The sequence below is a fragment of the Pagrus pagrus genome (genome assembly GCF_965226575.1).
Source record: "Pagrus pagrus genome assembly, chromosome: 1".
NCBI lineage: Eukaryota > Metazoa > Chordata > Actinopteri > Spariformes > Sparidae > Pagrus > Pagrus pagrus.
In genome coordinates this window covers 15,990,897-16,012,463 of record NC_140185.1, presented here as the reverse complement: position 1 = coordinate 16,012,463, position 21,567 = coordinate 15,990,897, and the positions used below count along the sequence as shown (strand labels likewise).

General features: G+C 41.4%; 1 protein-coding gene across 2 annotated transcripts; it reads right to left on the bottom strand.

Moving 5' to 3' along the window:
* Positions 1 to 2,443: 2,443 nt before the first annotated feature.
* On the bottom strand, positions 2,444 to 7,145 carry LOC311253047 (immunoglobulin superfamily containing leucine-rich repeat protein 2-like). Of its 2 annotated transcripts, XM_084346768.1 has the most exons (3): positions 6,813 to 7,145; positions 3,143 to 5,221; positions 2,444 to 2,914 (listed from the first exon to the last, which is right to left on the bottom strand). In XM_084346768.1, exons 2-3 carry the CDS (start codon positions 5,210 to 5,212, stop codon positions 2,897 to 2,899), a joined length of 2,088 nt encoding a protein of 695 aa, XP_084202894.1. In that variant the 5' UTR covers positions 5,213 to 5,221; positions 6,813 to 7,145; the 3' UTR covers positions 2,444 to 2,896. The 2 variants fall into 2 exon arrangements, with proteins under 2 accessions (XP_084202894.1, XP_084202893.1); XM_084346767.1 differs by having other exon boundaries at positions 2,444 to 5,221; positions 6,813 to 7,144.
* Between the last annotated feature and the right edge of the window lie 14,422 nt (positions 7,146 to 21,567).

Here is a 21,567-nt window from a genome sequence, read left to right as displayed (position 1 = left end):
TATGTCCCATTTTACAATGAAATAAAATAAAACGTATAAATACATCAAAATGTATGAAGTGTGAAGTCTTTAATAGTCTTGTCATCGTTGTTCTGATTTTCTAGTGATTAATTTGATACATTTTTTAATAGCATCGTTTTATTATTTTTTGTATTTAAAGCTCTACTTGAGTAAAGAATGTGTGTATTTCTGCCACCTCTGCCAGGAACTAAAAAGACAACTCACTACTAACTAACTATTTTGAATACTAGTCTAAAGCTGTTGAGAGAAATGGAGAGACTGACAGTCGAACACTCGTTCGGTTTTCCTTTGTCAAAACTTTATTGAGGCACATAGGAGAGAGGATAGTCAAACACTTTGGTAAAAACATAATGTTTTCTTTATCACAGGGGTATAAAACAGAAACAAAGACAGCAGCGAACACAGACCCAAAGTTATTCTGTAAGTCGAGAATATTTACATAAGACAGCTTACTGCGACTCACAACAACAGGCAGCATGCGGGTCTTCTAACACCGTACTCTGGGGAATACAACAGGATGGACACATGACCCAGATACAACGGGGCAACAACGTCACGTACACACCCAGAAGTGCTTGTACTGTTAAACACTGCGGGAGACTCTGCGGATAATATTGAACTATAAGTTATCCAAATGTTACCAGTGATCAGAGAGCTTATTTAAAACATGAAATCAGTTTACCGTCATACGTTCACAATATAACTGGACAAAGAGCTCGTAGCTGCAGGACACGACGGCTTCCACTTTGAAACAACACAGTTTTCCTAACATTTAAGCTCCTTTACGAGAGGACTGAGTTTCTGTATTTTAAAGCTACTGCACTTTTAATATGACAGCACAAATTTACTGTAAGTAGTTTAAAGCAGAATATCTATCTTTAAGTTATGGTTAGCCAGTTTACTACTGCCTACATCGAGTACACTTTCTGCTAATCATTATGCAATACATGTCACATACGACACAAGCTTTGTCACATTTGTTCTGACACATCTTTTTTGTCGAGAAGTCACCACAATAACAACCACTGTCCTCGTCAGGGCAACTTTTTTTATATGCTCTTGTTTTGTTTTCACTCGCAAGCTGTTTATTAGGAACACATTTTAACAAAAATGTTCTAAACAGACAGAGGCAATAATAAGTTTATGACACATTTTGTAAGATTAAGCTGTTAATGTCCTGTGTTGCTGAAAGCTATTAACTTAAACAGGATGAACTGATGTTAAAACAGAAACTTTAGGACCTATTTAGTGTTTATTTCAGGGTCTCACTTGATGAAAAACACTTTTTAAACAGTCTTCAACATTTGTGATTTTAGGTATTGTAATGGGGAGACAGTATGAGGCCAGAGAAGATTATTACAAAAGAAATTCATTGCTTCTTTCATTAAGTTAAACTGCCCTGTTGTTTCAGCGCTGCATACTTAAATGTTAGAGAAACACAGCACACAAGAGTTTATGAATCAAGTTCAACCAGTCATTACAAGTTTAAGTATCTATACGCTTGCAGGAATTGTTTAGATCTTTAATAAATATTAATTTTAAAACACAAATCATTGATTTGATTTTGTCAAAGAAGGAAAAAGGAGGAGAAATTAGAAACGACTGTAGCAGCAGGCCTATTGTAAAATCCAGCAAATATACAATGATACAACGATCTTCATATACTTTATATAACAGTAACTGTTTTCCTGCACATGCTGCAGGCTGTTGCTTTACCTTGGTTTATGGTGTACTGTACGTTTAAGGTTTTCCTGCAACAGAATCAGCTGCAGCCAGTTTCACCTGCAGGTGCTGATGGGGAGCAAAGCGTTGCCGACACCTGTGCCCCAAGAACAGTTTTGGTAATTCATGGTTCTTGTGGTCAAAATGGGCTCCAAGACAAAGTCCGAGCTAATCAAGAAGAATTTTGCTTAAACTTTGTGGCCGTATGATACAAACTGCAAAAGAGGCACATTTGAACAAATAAGACTTCGTGTTCACTGTGGTCGATTATCATCCTGCCACGAGGTTGTATTTCCTCTATTTTGGTTTGGTTTTCGCATTTTTGAGCATTTTCCTTTTTAACTACAGCAATTACTTAAATAATAGCTGCTTTATGAATCTAATGATTGTCTATCACTATGTGTATTTTGGAGCAGATCTGGATCCAGATGCACATTTGAAAGTTCTTGGCATTTAGTCTTTTTGCTAGACTAGGCTAAGTTGCTGCTGGATGTAGCTGCATGTTCAGCGGACAGACAGTAGCATGATGTCACAGGAGACCTATTGTTAAAGTTTCAGACAGAGGGAGAAGACAGATCTGCTGCACTGGACAGTATGAGAAAACTGATGTGTTTTCTGAGCATTAAAGCATGTAAACCTATTCTAGTCATAACCCAAAATAAAATTATAATTATAATTATAATTATAATTATAATTATAATTTTAACCCTCTGCAAAAAAGCAGATTAGTTATTTCCCTAAATGTCTATTCATTTAAACATGCTGTGGGGACGGCCTCTGACTGAAACACATCACCAATAATATCCCAATAACATATGACGCTGAGCAGATACCGAATGCTTTAAAGCCTCCATTTTATACTCTGATGAGGTTGAGCACCCAACTTCTCTCTTTGAAACACAAGCTGCTTCTATTTTTGCTCTTAGAAGTGAATGATTGACAGAAAATTGCCCATTTGAAAGGAGGAAACAAGCTGTGATATTTCCAGCTACAAATAAATATTGTTTGCAAGGTGAACATAGCCCAAACCAGCTCTCGTTCAGCCTTTACTAAACGATTGTCTGGAAAACATCCACTGACAATTGGGTTGCTTGTGGCCTGTCTAGTCACTTAATGCTGCAGCTTGGGGTGTGGTCTGAAGCTGGAAAGTCTCTTAAATCTTGTCAGATTCCTGTGGAGCAAAGCATCATTTATGTTCTGCAGGGCTAAAAACAACCTAAAACATTGGCACAGGCTGAAAAACATCATGTTTTACCCTTTAAGTAAATGCAAAAGAAATCTGCAAATAATGTTATGTCAGAAACAGTCAACATCTTTACTGATTTGGATATTTGTAGTTGCTTATAATATTCACTGCCTCGGCTCCTAGAGGTAACCTGTCACTATACTCAGATCCTACCTCACAGTTGTCTAAGTTCCCCCTGCACTGAGACAAACTGAAGGACTCGGTCATGACGCTCTCTTCAGTATCGGCCTCTTTGTCTCCGTCTGCACTCTCCGTCTCCCCCTCCTCCTCGTCCAGCTGGCTGCCGTTGATCTTCCTCTGCGACTCGGTGTGAGGCGCGTGGATGTTAAAGTTGGCGGTGAAGTTCCTCTCCATGTGGTACTGGTCTTTGGCCTTCAGGATCAGCTTGTAGGTCTTGCTGCGGTACTTGTACACCAGGTGGAAGCATGTTGCACCGAGGAGAGGCACAGTGGACACGGTGAGGAGGCAGATGCTGACCGAGATGATGATGAGGAGGTTGGGTACCCTCCTCCTGGTGGTGAACAGCACCTGGACCTCACAGTCTTCCCCTCTGTAGGTCAGACACAGGGAGTAGTTGGTGCCAGGACGCAAACCGCTGAACAGATACGTGTTGACCCCCTCTTTGATCCTCGACCACTGCACGGCTGCGTGTTTCCGGTCGGCGGTGACGCACAGATACAGGCCATTCATGTGGACTTTTTCAGGAATGTCTGAGAGGTCTTCATTCTCTTCGCTGTCTTGGACGCTCTCTGACGTGTCGGCTGTGGTGGCAGCCCGCTTGGCACTCTTGTCTCTGGGTATGAGGAGAGGATTGAGTCGCACCGTCGCCTCTGTTTCTGACACGCCTAATGCAATGACGCCAAAGTCAAATGTGTACTGCTTGATATCGTCCAGGCTCCCGTTAAAGACGTGGCTAGAAATGTATCTCGTATTAGCCGTCACGCCACATTTACTAGCACGCGATGGATACCTTGTCGCCTCCTCAGAAGACTTCGAATTGATCACTGCAGTGGGCGGGAAGGTGGGCACGGTGTTCGTGATGTCTTTTCTCTTTAAGTCAGGGAGACGCACGGAATCAAAAGCAGATGTTTTGCCTGTTGTTTGGTGTAAAGATGGGTGTGTTTTAGTGTAAGAAGGTGTTGTTGTCAGCTGTTTTTTGGGCGTTGGTTTTGGTGAAGCCACCACCGTCACCAACACTGAATCCTCAGCTCGTCCAAATTCATTAGTGGCCGAGCAGCTGTAGTTGCCGCTGTCGTCTTTCCTGACGTGTGAAATGATAAGAGTCCCATTATTAAAGACTCTGACAGCGTCGTTGGCGAGCAAGGAGACCTCATTTGATTCTGCCGAGTCTTCCTCAGTGAACGACAAGGCCAGCTCTTGTTTCCTGCTTTTGCTGCGAATACTCCACATGACGAGTGGCTGTGGGTTTCCTGTGAACTCGCAAGTCAAGACCAGAGTGTTGCCCTCACGTAAAGATGTGTTATGAAAGTCCGGCTCCGTCTCTACTGTGACTTTTGGGCTTGTGCACTTTGATTCAGGCAATTTTCCGATCATCTGACCTCTAAGTTTCTCTGGAGATTCGCAAACGATCAAATTTTCATCCGGGACTGTGATGGTGGCTTTTGAGATCCAGTCTCTGAGCCAGTCGAGGGAGCAGGTGCACGCAAAAGGATTTGCGTGGATCTGCAAATGGGACAAAGACACCAAACCGTCAAACGTCCCGTCTGCTATAGTTATGAATTTGTTGTTGTTGAGTCGCAGGGAATTCAGCTCTTTGAGGTTGGAGAAGGCGTCCCTCGGCAGGTGGACCATCTCATTGTGGTTCATCTTCAACAGCTGCAGGTCTGTGAGGTTCTGCAGATCCTCCCACGGAAAGTCTACGATTCTGTTGTAGCTGATGTCAAAGTTGCGCAGGTGAACCAGAGGAGCGAGGGTGCCTTGTTCGATGGAGACGATCTTATTGTGGGCCATCCACAGCGACGTTACTCGGGTGACGTTGTCGAAGCTTCCCAACGGTATCAAAGTGATCCTGTTAGCCGAGAGACTCACAGTGGTAACGTTGGGAGGCAAGCCATCTGGGACTTCAGTTAAGTCTTTGTAGGAGCACTCAGCAAAATGACGGGTGTATTTATCTGAGCAGGAACAGATCTCGGGGCATCCAGGTGCAGTGGTGAAGACCGCGGCCATCCACAGAGTGAAGTATATAAGGTCTGCGGCAGCCATTTTCTGCTCCTGTAAAACAGTGTCACAGTCCATCTATCAATCAGGAGATTAAACATTATGTATCTGGCACATTTTAATACCAAAGTTACTCTAGCAGACGAGTAGTAGAAGATACATTTAAAGGAAAATTCAGCTCAAAAAACACAATAACACTAAAATAAGAATAGTCCAAGTGTAGCCAGTGTTTAAAGGGAGTTTATCATCCTGAATCGAGGGTTTAAGGATTTTATATCATAATATGCTGCACAGACCTTAAAGCCCTTTAAAGGTACAGTTCACCCAAAATCCAGTCATCATCTTCTCACCAACAACAGCGGATGTTTTAAAATATAATAAAATAACTGAAACAAAAATAAACTGCCTCTGTACAGCTTGTCCAACATAACCCCAGTCTCCAGAAGCCCTGAGCTCCCAAATCGATTTGAAAAGATGTTTTGTACACCCCTGATGTGCGGTCGAGCTCGTGCAACCACTTGAGTGCTCGTGCTTTTAGCTCAGCAGCTACAATGAAGAGTAAATGTCTTTTCAAATTGGTTAGGGATCTCAGGGCTTCTGGTGACTTGGATTACACCGGAGAGCTGTATGGATCCATTTTATTTTTGTTTCAGTTGCTTTTTTTTTTACAACAACTCCCTGTCTACTTCAGTTGTTTAGGATACTGCTGCAACACTGTTTTGCTGTGAAGCTCCAGAAATGTTTTGTGGGCTACCAAACTTCACTTTGCTTTTCATGAGCACGAGGGTGAGTAGATTTTGGGTTACATGAATAAAACTGACCTGAAATCTCATTCTCAAACCTGAACATCATTCTGTTGTTAAGGAGAGACAGTACAGCTGAGCTTTCTTACATTTCATGTTTGCAAATGAAAAATTATCTAATTAAATGTCCATTCGAGAAACATGACAGACCTACATGTGTATTTTGAAGGTTTACTTCTCACTGCAGTCTGGAAAAAAAATGTCATGGAGGCAAAACAGCCTAAAATGTTGGGCTATCTGACCAGAGCATGAAGAAAGGGTGTTTTCACATGTAGGGTCTCCTCTTAAAATGACATTTTTTCTGGGAAAGACACTACATAGTGACAAGCCAGCTGTATAAACTGCGAGTTAACATGTATTTCTGTCTGAAAACAGAATATAAATGACCCTGTGGTGTCTGGAAAACCAGAAAAAAACCTGCTTCAATGCAATTTTACAGCCCATCCTTATCTGGCTCTATTTTTGCCATGAAGCCCTGGAGATGCTCTCCTCTGATAAACTCATATTATTCAGCGTTGTTAATGTAAAGCAGACAGTAAAGCAGCTGCATGTGAGTCACTGGCAGGAGCGTCTGGTCTGAAACTACGCAGCAGCCTCCGGAGCTCTGTCCTTGGTGCTGAAAGGCAGCAGCAGTCTGCTGTTTGTTTACAGCTGGTCTGATCTGCAGACCTCTGGATCCTTTTCTAATGTCTCTACCTGCCGCATGACACAAGACTGTCAGTGTAACGTGACACTGCGGGACCAAAGTTCATCCCCGCAGAAAAAAAGACCTCGACGCAGGGTCGCAATGCAACATTAATGAGGAAAGAGGATCCTCACCTCTGCGTGGAGGACCGGCTTACCTGCGTTTATGTGTTTATATCTCTGCAGATCAATCCGAGGACGTTTGCGGTGAAAGCGAACAGACTGTGCTGAAGTTTGTCTGTCTGTCTGCTCTTACATGATGAAAACACGCGTGTCCGTCTCTGGGTCTCTCCTGCCTGTGAATATATGTCATACTGAGTTATCTCCCCCTCCTCCCCTCGTCGTCCTCTCTCCTCCTCTCCTCCGCTCCTCACAGCATCGACGTTTCAAAAATGTTTTAAAGGGGAAACCACCTTCAGTGTGACCGCTGCTGCTCAGCCTGCATGGCTGGAGCCAACACCACTGCTGCTAACAAGAAAAGCTAAAGCTGTGAAGCTAAAAGTCAAACTCACAAAGTCAATATCAAGATTACAAACTTAAAGGTGCAATATGTAAGAATTGGCCACCTGTCAAATTCATACTTCAAACAGATAGGGGGCAGTATATCACCAGGGTAACTGCTAACGTTAGCTAGTTAGCTAGCAGTTTCGACAGGGCAGAACAGGGCTAGCTGGTTAGCTGGCTAGTTTTGTTGTTGAACATGCCGTGAAATTATATTTACTGTTTGTCAGCTGCACACAATCCTATTTTAATCCGACTTTGACTCGTGCTAACATAACTTTAGCTTTCGGAGTAACAGTTTAGCCGAGGGACTAAACGAGCTGATCGTACTAGTTTACCTGTGTGGTCGTGAATGGAGACAGACAACAAAGGTGTTTTGATCCGGTCTAACTTGTGTCATGAATCACACATGATTTTTTTTCAACTTGAGTAAGTCGCACTAATGAAATATCAGACTGTGGAAATACATTAATAAAGACTTCACAGCCAACAGTCACGTTATTGACATCGTCTTGTTAAACCATCACCAAACCCATAACTCAAACATTGCAGAGCTGCTCCTGTATATTAACTTTCTTGCAGAATTGACAAACTACCCTTTCACATAACTGCAGTTGCAAACATGACCACATTTATTGTGATTTTCATCGTTTTTAGTACCTTTTTTGTGCCGAGTCGGCAGCCATGTTATGAGACGATGTAGTTCACTGAGCGGTTTGTCACAAAACTAGATGATATTTTACTTAAATTACGACAAACTGTGACTTTCTTGGCTTGAAAAATGATCCTTCAAATTGACAAACGTCATATGTGTAGTTGATGGCATGAGGCAAGAGTGTCATCCTGTCATTTTAGTTTCATTGTATGTGAGTTTTATAAGTGTGTTCTGGGTTTTGTGTTTTCTTTTGCTCCTCATCAGCCTGGTTTCCCCTCCACACCTGTCTGGTGTCTGTTGTATCAGCCCAGCCCTGTTACCTGAGTTCTTTCCCTCCACACCTGCACTGCATCTCCCTCATTAGCCCTTCCCTCCTTACAGTGTTTGTCCAGCTTTACCAGGCCATCTTTTCTGTTTCTAGTGTTTTTCTGTTCATTTCCCTCACCTGTGTTTGTCCGGCTCACTCCACCTGCACCACATCGCCTTGTTAGTTTAGTTTATATTCAAGTCCAGTCATTGTCAGTTTGTCTGTTTAGTTTCCCGTCCTGCTCCTGTTTTATCTCCTCGCTGTGTCCTTCTGGTTTTTGTTCCCCTTGTCAGTCCTGGTTTGTATGCTTGCCTTTTGGTTGGTACTTTGCTTCTCTTGGTTTGAACTTTGATTAGTTTTTGTGGTTCATTGTGGTTCATTGTTGTATTTTTTGGATTGGATCTCAGATATTATTAAAGCTTGCTTTTTATTCCTTACCTGTCTGCTTGAGTGTGTTTTGCGTTTGGGTCCCATTCTGTGTAACCTGACAAAGCAGGATCAAAACATGATTTGCCACCATTCACTTACATACAGACATAACATTAACTTTCTGGGTAACAGCTTAGCCAGAGGGTTAACTGAGATGAATTGACTAGGTTATCTCACATTGCTAATTTGTATCTGAGTGAACTAAGTTTGATAAACGTTCTCAGGTGATGTCACTTGATTCAGTGTCAGGTCTGAAAATAATAATAATTTTTAAAAATCTGTTGGTGTCGAGTCAGAAAGACGTGAGCTTGCCAGGCTGCTGTAACAGCTCCTCCTCATTGCAGCTTGAGGACCAGTATTGGCTCGTAGCTACATTTGCTGCTGTCTAGCATTACACATTCAATCTTCAACAAAACAGTGGGTGGTTGGGTTGCATGGTGGGTAATGTAGGCACCAAACGATCACCCAACACTGCAACTCTAGAGATCATTTTAGCCTCTTCTGGCTGATTGTTTTGACTATGAACAATACCAATATAAAACAGTCCTTTACAAAAACACCACATACTATATTAGGTTTGAATCTCTCTGACCACAGCTGTACTAACCTGCTCTGTAGCAAAAATTAGCTGTTGGACCTCGATTAAACCCCCATCACTTCCTATGTCTGCTGTTTATATAAATATAAATGATAAATGAGTGGTAATTTAAGAATATATCATATATAATCTTAAAACAGATATAATAAAGGTTTCAAAGTGAGATTTTGACCATGCGATCTGCTGATATTGTGTTGTATATTCCCAAACAATTTTTCAAGTAAATGACCACAAATCAACTGTAACACAGTAAAACTGGAGCTTTTGTGGCCCTTGGAGTTCTGGGGCCCGATGCCAAGGTGGTAAACCATCCATGTGTCTGAGAAAAAGGTGTACATCAGGTGTACATCATACAGCTTTACTGCAGGTGTGTTACATCATACAGTTGTTCATGTTATTGTGTCCTCACCCTGTTCAGTGGTTTTGACCAACAATCTTAATTTTCTGGACGCTGACAAAAGATGAAGCTGGTTTATCAAGTGAGTGAGCTCTGCAGGGCAACAAGAGGCATCGAGCCAGAGGAGACAAACAGACAAACACATTTTGAGGTATGAGGCGTGTGTGTGTGTGTGTGTGTGTGTGTGTGTGTGTGTGTGTGTGTGTGTGTGTGTGTGTGTGTGTGTGTGTGTTTGTGTTTGTTTGACATGCTGTAGGTGATTAGAAATGGGAGCAGAGGGCAGAATGAATCCTCTGAAGAAATCTTGATTCATTTAGTTTAGATCTAATCTCGTCTTCATCATCCTGCCAGAGATCTCTCTGCATCATCACAACAAAGCGGACTGAGTTTCTTCTTCTGCTTCTCTATTCCTCCTCTAATGTCATGAAGACACAGATGTGAGTTTCTCTGCAGCTTCACAATGATTGTTTGTTTGTTTTTAAATCTTTTTATCACAGAAGTCTGCATCGATCACACTTTGTTTATAAGCTGGTTTAGCAGCCAGAGAACAGACAACAACACTCTCAACAGTTAAGATTAGTGAGAATGTATTAAACATTTTGGTGTTGTTATTTTATTATTTATTTTCATTATTGTTCTAATTTAAACTTTGTGTGTTACTTCAGAAGAAGACTGTGCCCCCAATAAACAAACAAGATTAAATATGAGGCTTGATTTTTCATTAGAGCTCTGTTCACCACGGTCACTTGCTCTTTTGTTTTCATTAATGGAAAATATTTTTACATTTTAATTTGTAGATTAACAGTTCAGCAAGCTAATAAAACATAAAACTTCTGTGTGAGAGAATATTATGAGCAAGGAAGGAAAAAACAACAGAAAGATTCAAAGAGAAACCAAAAAGCATAAACAAATATAAAAAACATACAATGGGATAAAATCCTTGATTATGGACAAGCATTTGATGCCCAAGATAATCAAGAAATTAATTAAACTTGTCTTTTAAGTTAAATAATGTGCACAGCAGCATGTACAGTCACTCTGTGTCCACTAAGTGGCAGCAGACGACCTGTGGAATCTGTAGAGAGTTGTAGAAGTCAGAAACCATCAAAATATCAACATCAACATTTAGTTTACGTTTCAGAATATTACTTGCTGAAACAACAGTGAAATATGCAGCATCAGGAGTGAAGTCTTATAGCATTGGTGGATCAAACTAATGTGGAGATGGGACCTCTCATTTCCTGAGCTGAGACATCTGGTATCTGAAAATCAAACGGGAGGCTCTTTTTCAATCAGCAGCCCTGCTTCATCAGACATGAAGCAGGGCGAGCTCAACGGATGGTACAACCGCACCATGATCTGCTCTTCACAAAACTATTTTACTGTTAATAAAAATAATTATATGTTTGATCTACTGATTGATTAATTCACGAGTATCAGTTGCATTTGCTACAAATTAATAGAAAAAAATTAACATGACCTGGAAGCTATTGAAAAAAATAACCAATTTTTGATTAAAAATATTTTATTGAATTTTCATTAAAATATTTTTACAAATTTTAAAAAACTCTAAAAGTCATAAAAAGCGGTTTGTCTCATTCAACCAGTACAGAAAGACATTTTGGCATAGATCTTTAGTCAGTGGGTCACATGACCTGGAAGCTATTGAAAAGAAATGACGATTTTCCATTAAGAGTTTTAACAAAAACAAAAAATTAAATGAAAAAACAAACAAACACTCAAATCCAATAAAAAGAGGTGTGTCCCATTTAACCAGTACAGGAAGATATTTTTTGCAATGATCATTCAACTTTCAAATCCAATTAAAACTTTTCAAGATATTCAACTCTTAGCTTAGCTTAGTCATAATGGAAGCCAATTAGAAACCCCTTCAAACTCTTCCTAGTCCTTCATACATTCACATAAACTCTGTTCAAACCTTGAAAAGTTCGCAAATATTCAGACTTTTTCTGATTCAATTCAACTTTGTCATATCATTCATTTCACATAACGTACATCTTTCTTTATCACATGCACAAAATATCCTCTACAGCACTAAGCATACTTCTATATACTTTCAATGAATGTGTAATGTATACCAGATTAAATGGTTAATGCACGGGCACACAGCTTTCACAAGACTACACTGCAGTGTCCACAGAACAGTTATGCACCTTTCACAAATATGTAAACTTGACTGACAGCTCAATGGCTGCATGAAAGTAATGTAAAACTCTAAGAAAATATTAAAACACCACAAATGCATACATGAACCGTAAGAAATAAGGAAAATGAAATATCACTAGAATGAACCTGATTTTCCAGCAGATGGCAGTACAAGCTTTGAAGAAACGGGAAGCACAGTTCAGAAGCACATCTGTCAGGATAATCTATCAATGACTGGTGGAAGGAAGCCACTCATCAGAGACATTACCAGGATAAATTAAAACATGTTAACATTAGTCACAGTAACCACTTGGTGAAGCACCTCCACCTGTTCCCACTGTGCACTGTTATGTTTCCTTCTGCTACACAAGACAAGCATCAGAAGAAGAGACATTAAGGTCAGAGAAGATCAGATAAAAACTGGAGTGATAACGACGGACTGATACTGAGATCAGACCAGTTCACTGTTGCTGTAACTCATGGATCCGGTTATGGTTGACCTATGCAGCCACTAGGGGTCAGTGTCTGCAAACACGTGGTGCGGACAAACCTTGTTCCAACATACAAGGCAACATACTATGCATCATCTTAAAAGTGATGCATAGTACAACTAGAATATTTCTATTTAAAGCATCGCTGGAGCCGCAAATAGATGGAATCTAAAGTTTTAAATATAATTACTATGTTATTTGTTATATATTTGTTTCCTGGCCATTTGGAAGCAGTGCAACAAATGTTGAGTTGATGGTTTTCATCTAGAGTTGTGTCTGTGTCCACTTGATGAATGTAGGTTCAATATTAACTCTCCTGAGAGAAATATCTAGATCTTTATCCGCCAAATGTCCCACTATGGTCATCAGCTAGTTGCTCATTTTGTCTGCTGTTTGGCAGACAGCGGGGTTTATCAAAGCCTTGTCTCTGAAAAACAAAGCAGTTTTGTCCATAAAACCAATGTAATCATCTGAAAGGCATTAAAACTCTCCATAAAACGGTGAGAATCTGGTAACTCTCTCTTGGTTTTCGTTCGTCACCTTGTGTGACACCTCACCCATCACAGATTGTCTATTCCAGTGGTTCCCAAATGGTTTGCTGTGGGATTTCCAACCATAAATGATTGTTGCAATATACAACCATACAAGTAATGAATGAGTTTTCAGTTTACTATATCTGTCCTTTATACACATTTATTTCCTAATACAGAAGGAAATTCTGTGCCCTAAAAAAATCTTTTTAAAACCTTCCAGGGAACCAAAACAAAATGTGTATAGAGTGATGACATAACACATTACAGAGGCTATTTAACATAGATATGAATACAGCTGTGCCTTGAGATGTTGGTTTGCCCTGCGTTGTGTAAAAAGTTCAAAAACTGCTGGTATATTCATTCCCCAAACCTCCACACCTTTAGTTTTCACCTCACTAACTCCTGTACTGGCACTGGACGTAAATCGCAACGTGCGAAAATGTTCAAAAATGAGCGTTATTCTCAGGGATAATCCGATGTGATGTAATGTGACCCTGAGTGATGATGGATGAGCACACCATGCTCATAATCATTGTTTAGCACGTTAGCATGCTGACATTTCCTCATCAGCATTAAACACACAGTACAGCTGAGGTTGATGGAAATGCTGTTAATCTTGCAGGTTTTTTCAGTGTTGAACCAAAGTATTTAAAAAGACAGAGTGAAAACTCGACCTGATGGAGTTTAACTGATCTCTTGGTGAATAAACTCAGAAACCACACATGTCTAAACCAATAGTTCATCCAGTCCACAAGGGCTCTCTCTTAATTACCCACAATTCATTGCAGTACAGACATGACGGTATAGTTTTTCCACCTGCTGCCTTAATAAACAGAAATAACTCATTATGAATGTGTAAAAAATATATATTTTATTAAAACGTTACTTGAACCACATAGGCCAGAAATAGCAATGATACAGAAATATTTTGAGTATTTCCATTTTCTGCTACTTTATACTTCCTCTCCATTACATGTATTTGATACATTTAGTTACTAGTTACTTTGCAGATTCAGATTTTTCAGTGTTGATAGGCTAATTATTGTTACCAATCAGACATTGTGTGAGTGGATGCTGCATCAGAGCCAAAGCAGCGCATTTTTAAATTAGTGTATTGCATCTGCAATCTAACACAAAAATCAACTATGCCATTAATCAGAAAGACCGATAATGCATTTCATCGTCGGGCTTGTCTATCAGCAGCTTATATAACCTTCAGTCTCACACCCCTGCAGGCTCGACGTGATGACAGTGAACACATCACAGCACTTACGACTGAACCAAAGTGGACCAAAGTGTTGGATCGACGTTGGCATTCCTTGAGCCATGCCACCGGTGTGGATACAAATCACAGCGTGTCATTACAAAATGACTCCTGCGCTTGACTGAAAGCCACAGATTGATGATATGAAACAGTGTCAGAGGGTCTGAGGGAGCAATTCTCCCTGAACTTACAGAAGGACCAGAGGTGGTTTCACAGCTGCAGAGTGCTGCTTTGCATCAGAATCCGGCCGAGGCACAATTTAATCAAGTCGTTTTTCATAGTTCACACAGCCAGAAAATCAAAAAGAGATCACATATGTCAATGCAAATTGTAGCGAGGCTGAACCTCACCCCCTCCTCCACCTCCTCTCCCCCCCCGTGTGCTCCATCCATTTACCCGGTAACTTACACCCCTCAGTAGCAATATGATTTCAGCAGTAATGTGTTTCTATTGCTCTTCCTGCGATGCCCTGCGGTATCACAGCCCCGCTGCATGGAGAGCTTGGAGGGTTTGGAGAGCCTCATTTACCTCCATAATCTTTCACAGTCATCGACATGCTACCACGGTGTAATGCACTCATACACACACAATAAAGAGACAGAATAAGTCCAAACGCAAAAAGAGTCCTTGTGTATGGCTGAGTTGAGGGGGAATTAACATAGTGAAGACGCTGCATTATGCAAATGTGTTATGGTTCCTCTCTTGACAGTGCTGGTAAATTGGATGATGTTTTATGATGATGTAAGAGTGAGTTAAGGCACGATGGATCAGTGCGTTTAATGCCTCTCTGATATGTGTCTTCCTCCTCGAGCGAGCCCCTCTTCCACTCGTCCCGCTCCGAGACGCCGAATTCGTCACCTCGCCTTCGTGACGCCTCCCACAAGCTGTTATGATTCTTGGCGTTCGGGCTCAGAGAGTCAATAAGACAATGACACAGTGTTGGATTAGTCTGCGGATGAACCGGGGACGATACCGACTGCAGGAGCTGAGAGTGTTAAACCTTACTAAGGGGATAAAAGGATTGGGAATGTGTTTTGGCTGCTGAGCGAGCTCACCCGGCAGTCATTTTATTTGGTTAAAAATAAAAGAGATGTGACTTTTTGGTGAGGTTTGCAGTCGTGAGGATAAAGAGATCATCAGGAAGGTCAGACTCTCAGAAATAAACAAGAATTAATCCTGTTACGGAGGCTAATGTTGAGTGAAATAAGGGAACGTGGCAGTCACACACACAAACACACACGCACACATATATACAGCAACACACACAGGACGGCGGCCTTGGCTTTGTTCTAAAGCTCTTAGCCGTTTGTCTGGTGTTACACAGGCTCCATTTACTCCTGATTGCCTGTGACTGGTGACCTCTGAACCCAATCCACACAGGTGCTGCAGGACGAACCATCAATACTGGCAGCAGGTTGTTTTTGCCTCTGGGCTGCTGGATAAATGATGCCCTTGGTGGACACACACACGCGCGCGCGCACGTTCAAAAACCAGACACACACCCTGGAACAAAGACAAAAAGACAATCCTGTAGCAGTGATTTTGGATGTTTTAGTCCATTTACTGCAAATTAAGTCAACTTGGCGCACCGCGCTGCTGTTTAACATGTTTGGATCTGTTCTGTTTATCAGCATTAATCGATTTTCATTTAATTAACAAGTTCTCTAATCTTAACATGTTTCTTGAGAAAAATGGGATACTTTGACCTTTTCAGGCATCTAAAAATTATTTTGGGAACCACTGTGCCAATTGATTTTTTTAATACTGTTCACAAATGAATGGAAACCAAAGCTGCCTAGAAAAAAATAAAAAAAATGTTAAAATAAATGGACAACAAAACATTGTGTAAAAATGAGTAATTTACTCTAATTATCATATCAATGCTTAAAGAAACATACTGGTTGGTTTGCAGGTTTTATGTTCTCTCAAATGTTTTATATCGATGTTGAACACTTTGAAAGGAGGCAGTCATCACTGATTTGGCTCCAAATGACATCGTCGGCAATGGCAGCGCTCATATCCTGGATATTTTGGCTTGATTTTTGTACAGTAGGATGAAGCGGAGACATGTTAACCATCTTTATATACAGTATATCATGTTCCCATTATCCTAATCACAATGTCTGTTGTTTTTCCACCTTTGTGTTCTTGGTTTAATTATTCAAGAAAACGTATCCCTCTCTCTATACACATGTGCTGCTCAACTCCAGCTGCTTATCATCGTACATTTTCAGGCTGCTGTTAAAATTTTGCTTGGCATCACTGACTGTAAAAATATGGGATAGAGCCACAGTGACATCACCCCTAGGTTTATGAAGAGCCAAAATGAAGCTCAAAGTGGGCGGTACCGGATGAGGCTCAGTCAGTTGAACACGCCCACCTAGCTTGAAGTTCTCAAACTGGCGAAGGCTAACAAGCTATCGAGCTGAGTTCACACAGAAGATTAGAGAATGTCACCCTCACGTTATTCCTGTGAGTTTGCTGTTGGAAATTAGCTAAAGAGACCCTTTTTTTTGTACCAGGCTGTGAACATGTTTACATCTGCTGTAAAGTTGGGCATTTTAACGTGAGGTCTTATAGAGATTGACTCACTTTTGGAGCCAGAAGCAATTTGGCTCCATTTGAGGAACTACACTTTGTGGTATTTCTGCATTGGCTTAATTTTTAAGCCTGGGAGGTTGCCATATGCATGGCATCTACCGCTTAATGCTTTAAGAAAAAAAAAAAAAAAGGAGACGGGACGAAAAAAAATCTGATATACAGTATATTTGAAAATAATCCGAAACTATTAGTACGGCCCTTTAAAGGAGAAAACCACTATTTCTTTTTAGGTCATCTTATATTCCCTCTTCAGAAGAAGAAATAAGCTGTTTTTCATTCTTATTCAGTAGTAAATATCAGTGTTGTTTTACATTATGCTGCTTCCTTTCAATCACCTGCTTCTCCTCTGGGAAATAATTTCAAAAACATGACACTTACAAGAGTATAAGAGTATAATTTTGTCTTTTTTGAGCGTTACAAGAGTTGATTTACAGTAGTTGTTATATTCAAATTGATAAATAAAGGAGGTTGAATCTATATGAAAAATAAAGAAATAGATGTAGATGGACTGTAAAAGACATCAGCATGCATACAAATACTGTACACTGTACTGTACTACACACAGACTCCCTCTCACTCTCTCTTTCTTACACACACACACACACACACACACACACACACACACACACACACACACACACACACACACACACACTATCCAGGGTGATGAATCATGGCCTTGTGGCAGGAGGCCTTGATTTTGGGACATCATCCAATATCAGGCCTTGGGGAAAAAGAAGAGACGATACACACACACACACACTCACACCCCAACCACCCCGTTCCTCCCTTCCTCCTCCTCCATCCTCCTCTCCCTCCCATCCCCCTTCCATCCTCCCTCTCTCCAACCCTGCTGTCTGAAACCCTTGTTACAGATACAGCAGATTTAGTTGGGGGGCCAGGCGCCCAGGGACGGCACACACCGGCTCCCCCTCCTCCTCGCCCTCAGCCTCCCATCACACAGGGAGTAAATGTATTCATCTCATCCTCTCCGGCCAGAGAGGTCACAGCCTTATCTCGCCCTCTGCTGTAGCGCTGTCAGCTCACCAGCCACAAACCATAACTTCTAACTGCAAGCAAGAGCGCCGTGTGGTCAGAGGCCGGCACGGTAGACAGGGAGGCAGTGACGAGTGAGGAAGAAGAGCAGAGAGAAAGAAAGGACAGGAAAGAAAAGGAGGAGAGAGGTAAACGTATCATCTTAGGTGGTTCCTGAGTCCGATAAGTAATCTAACATCATTTTCTTAATAATGTGCAGGGATTAGCCTCGTTCTGTCTCATTTAAAGGCACCATCAGCAATATTTACTGTCCCTTTGCGCTTAATAAACAATCTTCCACTGAGGTTTATACCAAATGATATCGATCAGTTCCAGTCACTTTAGTATGATCTCTAAACTTTCTAAACACACAGTACTAGGAGTATTTACCGGGACCCCTTCTCAGTTTCCCTGAGTGACCCACAGGCTTTGAATATTCGTTAGACAAACTCTTAATTTCCAGGCTCTGTACACTACACACAGGCTCAGTGTATTTACTGGGAAAATAGCATTTTCGCTGCTCCCTTAAATTATTCGTGGGCTCTCTGTATTTATTTTAAAACAGGCATCGTAAACTACATGCTGGCTCTGTGTAATTTACTAACAGTCTCCTGAGTTGTGCGTTTTGCACTTTTTTGTTTAAAATTCCCTAAAACCTTACCAAACATTTTCACACGGTTGCACACTTGAGGTTGAATTTGATAGGCAGGAAAACAACCTATTTTAAAGCCAGTAATGGCTCGTACACTTGAGTTACAGGTCAGGTTAGCTAACCAACGCTGAACAAATATGAAATAGAGTTTTGTTGAAGGAAGTTCGATTGTAGTTACTACAGCCGCCTGTAGATGTTACTAAAGAGCCATATCCTTCTGATTGCACGTGTGAAGACACTGACATTTCTTGGAAATTCCTTAAACAAGAGAAATTACGGCGCATGGACTCGCTCGGTTGGGAGACTTCTTCTTCAAAGACCCTTGAAGCCTGAAAATTAGTCTCAATGACTTGTTAAGACAGATGGGTTTTGCACTGAATTTAAAGAGAAATGAGGATAGTGTGAAGAGGGGGAGGGGAGCGAGGCTGGAAGACAGCGGGGGGGGGAGCTGGTGGTGGCGGTATTACATGCAGCGCCCTTCGCCTCGACGGGAAGTGTTTTACAATGCAGCCGTCAGATGTAGAGGAAGGCACTTCCACCAGAGTCCAGTTAATTAACCACATCAGTTTCTTAATGTGATCAGTTTTAATTAAAACGGAATTTAATCGGGAGCGGTAACAGGAGGGTAGCGGCGGTGACAGTCGGGGGAGGGGTGGGTGAGGGTTGTGAGGAGGTTACGCCACAGTAGGCAGGTTGTTTAAATGTGTGTGCATACTTGTGTGTGTGTGTGTGTGTTTGCGCGGGGAGCTGCAGCAGCCCCGGTTTCCCTCACTTCAGATTTGTGGGTGCCTAATTAATATGGATGGAGCATTAAGCCTTTTGGACTCTGGTGCCTCTCATTTCATGACTATTAATGATTTTAATGAACTGGGCTAATAAGGCCGTTTTTCTCCGCTGAGCTCTGGAAGGGCTATCCGACACACGCCAGGGTCAGGAGGACGGGCTCCCCCGGCCTCCACATGGGAAATTAAAACAGCACTCACAAACCCATTAACGCTACATTGTGCGTACGCTCATCAGACGCTCAAACACTGAGAGCGCCGTGTGAAGCTCTGTGTTTATCATGAAGGAAGACAGAGCCGGTCTGCCATCAGAGGCGGCAGGTCACGCAGAAACCCTTTTCAGACATCCAACACGTGACACCGCTTCATCTGTTAATAACCTTTTTGTCATTCAGACACAGGAGGGTACGCGGGAAGGGGAGTCACCGTTGGGGGTGCTGAGGGGTCAGTCTACATAATAATGCCACGGTAAGTAGTGCAAACATTTTTTGTATCAGTTTGAATTGCTAGGATAACATGTATCTGATCGTCACTGACAACAATTTCAGAACGTTTTGCACTACAGCAGACGGCAAACCTCAACACCAACATGTCATAGGTCAACAACAGCAAGGAGGTGAAGAGGAAGAGAAATCCCCCAGACTCCCTTAGAAGATTGCTCTTTCTTGTGAGTTGCCGAGATTAGAGAAACTTTTATAAGCCTAGTGAAGCTCTGTGTCTGACAAATTCTTAATTCAGCATATGTTACAGCCTCGTTTTAGGGCAGCACCCCTAGTTCCCGCATCCATGGACATACATGTAGGTGTGCCTTACATAAATGTTCTGCAATGGCGTATGCAGACATGTGAGACACAATATTTGAGTGATTTTAGTACCAGAAGGCAAGAAAGAGTAATGTCAGTGCTGGAAAATGGCGATGAGTTGAACAGGAAAGACATCAAGGATAGTGGCTGATGAAGCGATGTCACAGCGACTCCCCTGCTACATTTTCTCCTCAATTTCATCATTGATGTGTTGTGTGTCCGACAAGGCACGAGACTAGAATGAAAAGACATTAAGCTGTGTGCAAAGTGTTTTGTTGGATATGAATAATTTAATCTATGCAGCTGGCATGGGTTTTAACCACACTAGCAGAGTGTTTTTACAATGGCAGTGTCTTTGAGTTGGTCAAGACTCAAATATCTTGACAATCACTGGACTGTAATGAAGTTTTGTAAAGATATTCATGTTCCCCAGAGGATGAATCCCCCTCCTGGCTTCGGTGATCCACAGACTGATGTTGACATCTGTGGAGACGAGTGTCTTGACAACTACTTACTGGATTGCAATAAAATTAGATTCAGACATTCTCAGGGAAATCTTTACATGCCAACAAGCTAATCTGCTAAATGTGACTGTGTTAACTTCGTCAGTGCAAGCATGTAAGCACACTGAGATCAGCGCTTGGCTCAAAGAACCACTGCTGCTGAAGTAAAGCCTCACCAACCTACTAGCACGGCAGTAGACTCTTGTTTTTTCTCTTTTACCTCTTCAGCTTTGCACTGCAAGAGTAAAACAACTTTCTTATAGACTGACTGGCTAACTTTTAGGAGTTTCATCACATTCATGGTGCAGAAATGTTAACGACCAGTTGTTCTGGCATTTGGGTTGCTGTCTAAGTTCAATTTTGGAGTCAAACCTTTCTGAAAAATGCTTTTAATAAATCATACCTGTCTAAATCCATACTGTGTCTGTTCAGTATTTACGTGTTGACAAGAATGCATTGGGTTTGTAGGTCCGGCCGGTCGACATCCCAATGGGTCACTTTTTGACGAGTTGGGAAACCCAAGGTGTCAGTATTTGTTCAGAATGAGACTCATAAATCAACTTTTCTTACAAATTGTTTTTTGTGGAGTGAACCAGAATGATGCTAACTTGCTACCTAACTTCTGGGTTAGCCTACAAAGATACGTCATCGCTACACCACTCTATGGACAAAGATTTTTGTGCCATGAACCGGTGATACTTAACATCGCACTAACTTCAGACGACTATCATACACTTTACTCATCAACCATATATTTACTGTATACATCATCAACCACTTTATTGAAGTCTTTTTCATAGAAGGTCTATGTGATGGCAGAAAAAGACTAATCTCATAATTGTTAACTTTGTGTTGCTGCAGCTTTTACGTGAATCTGACAGCGTTCAATTCAAGACTTGTGCTGTGTTGAATGTTTCATGCAAATTACACTTAGATAATACATTTTTGGTAAGACTTGAAGATAAAAGCGATTTGGGTGCCCTAATGCCTGAAAATGTATTGAAATCAAATAATAAATAGACACAGCCAGAGCTCCAGATAGAAACACAATCTGATCTGTTTTATGAATGAAGTCTTTTCACATGAGCAGGAAAAAGCAACCTTGATGCATAAGGATTTTTTTTTTGTTTAAGCTCCAGTCCAGTGATTCTACTCGGGAGAGCTTTTGTCCTGTCCTGCGGGAATGAATGTGTCTC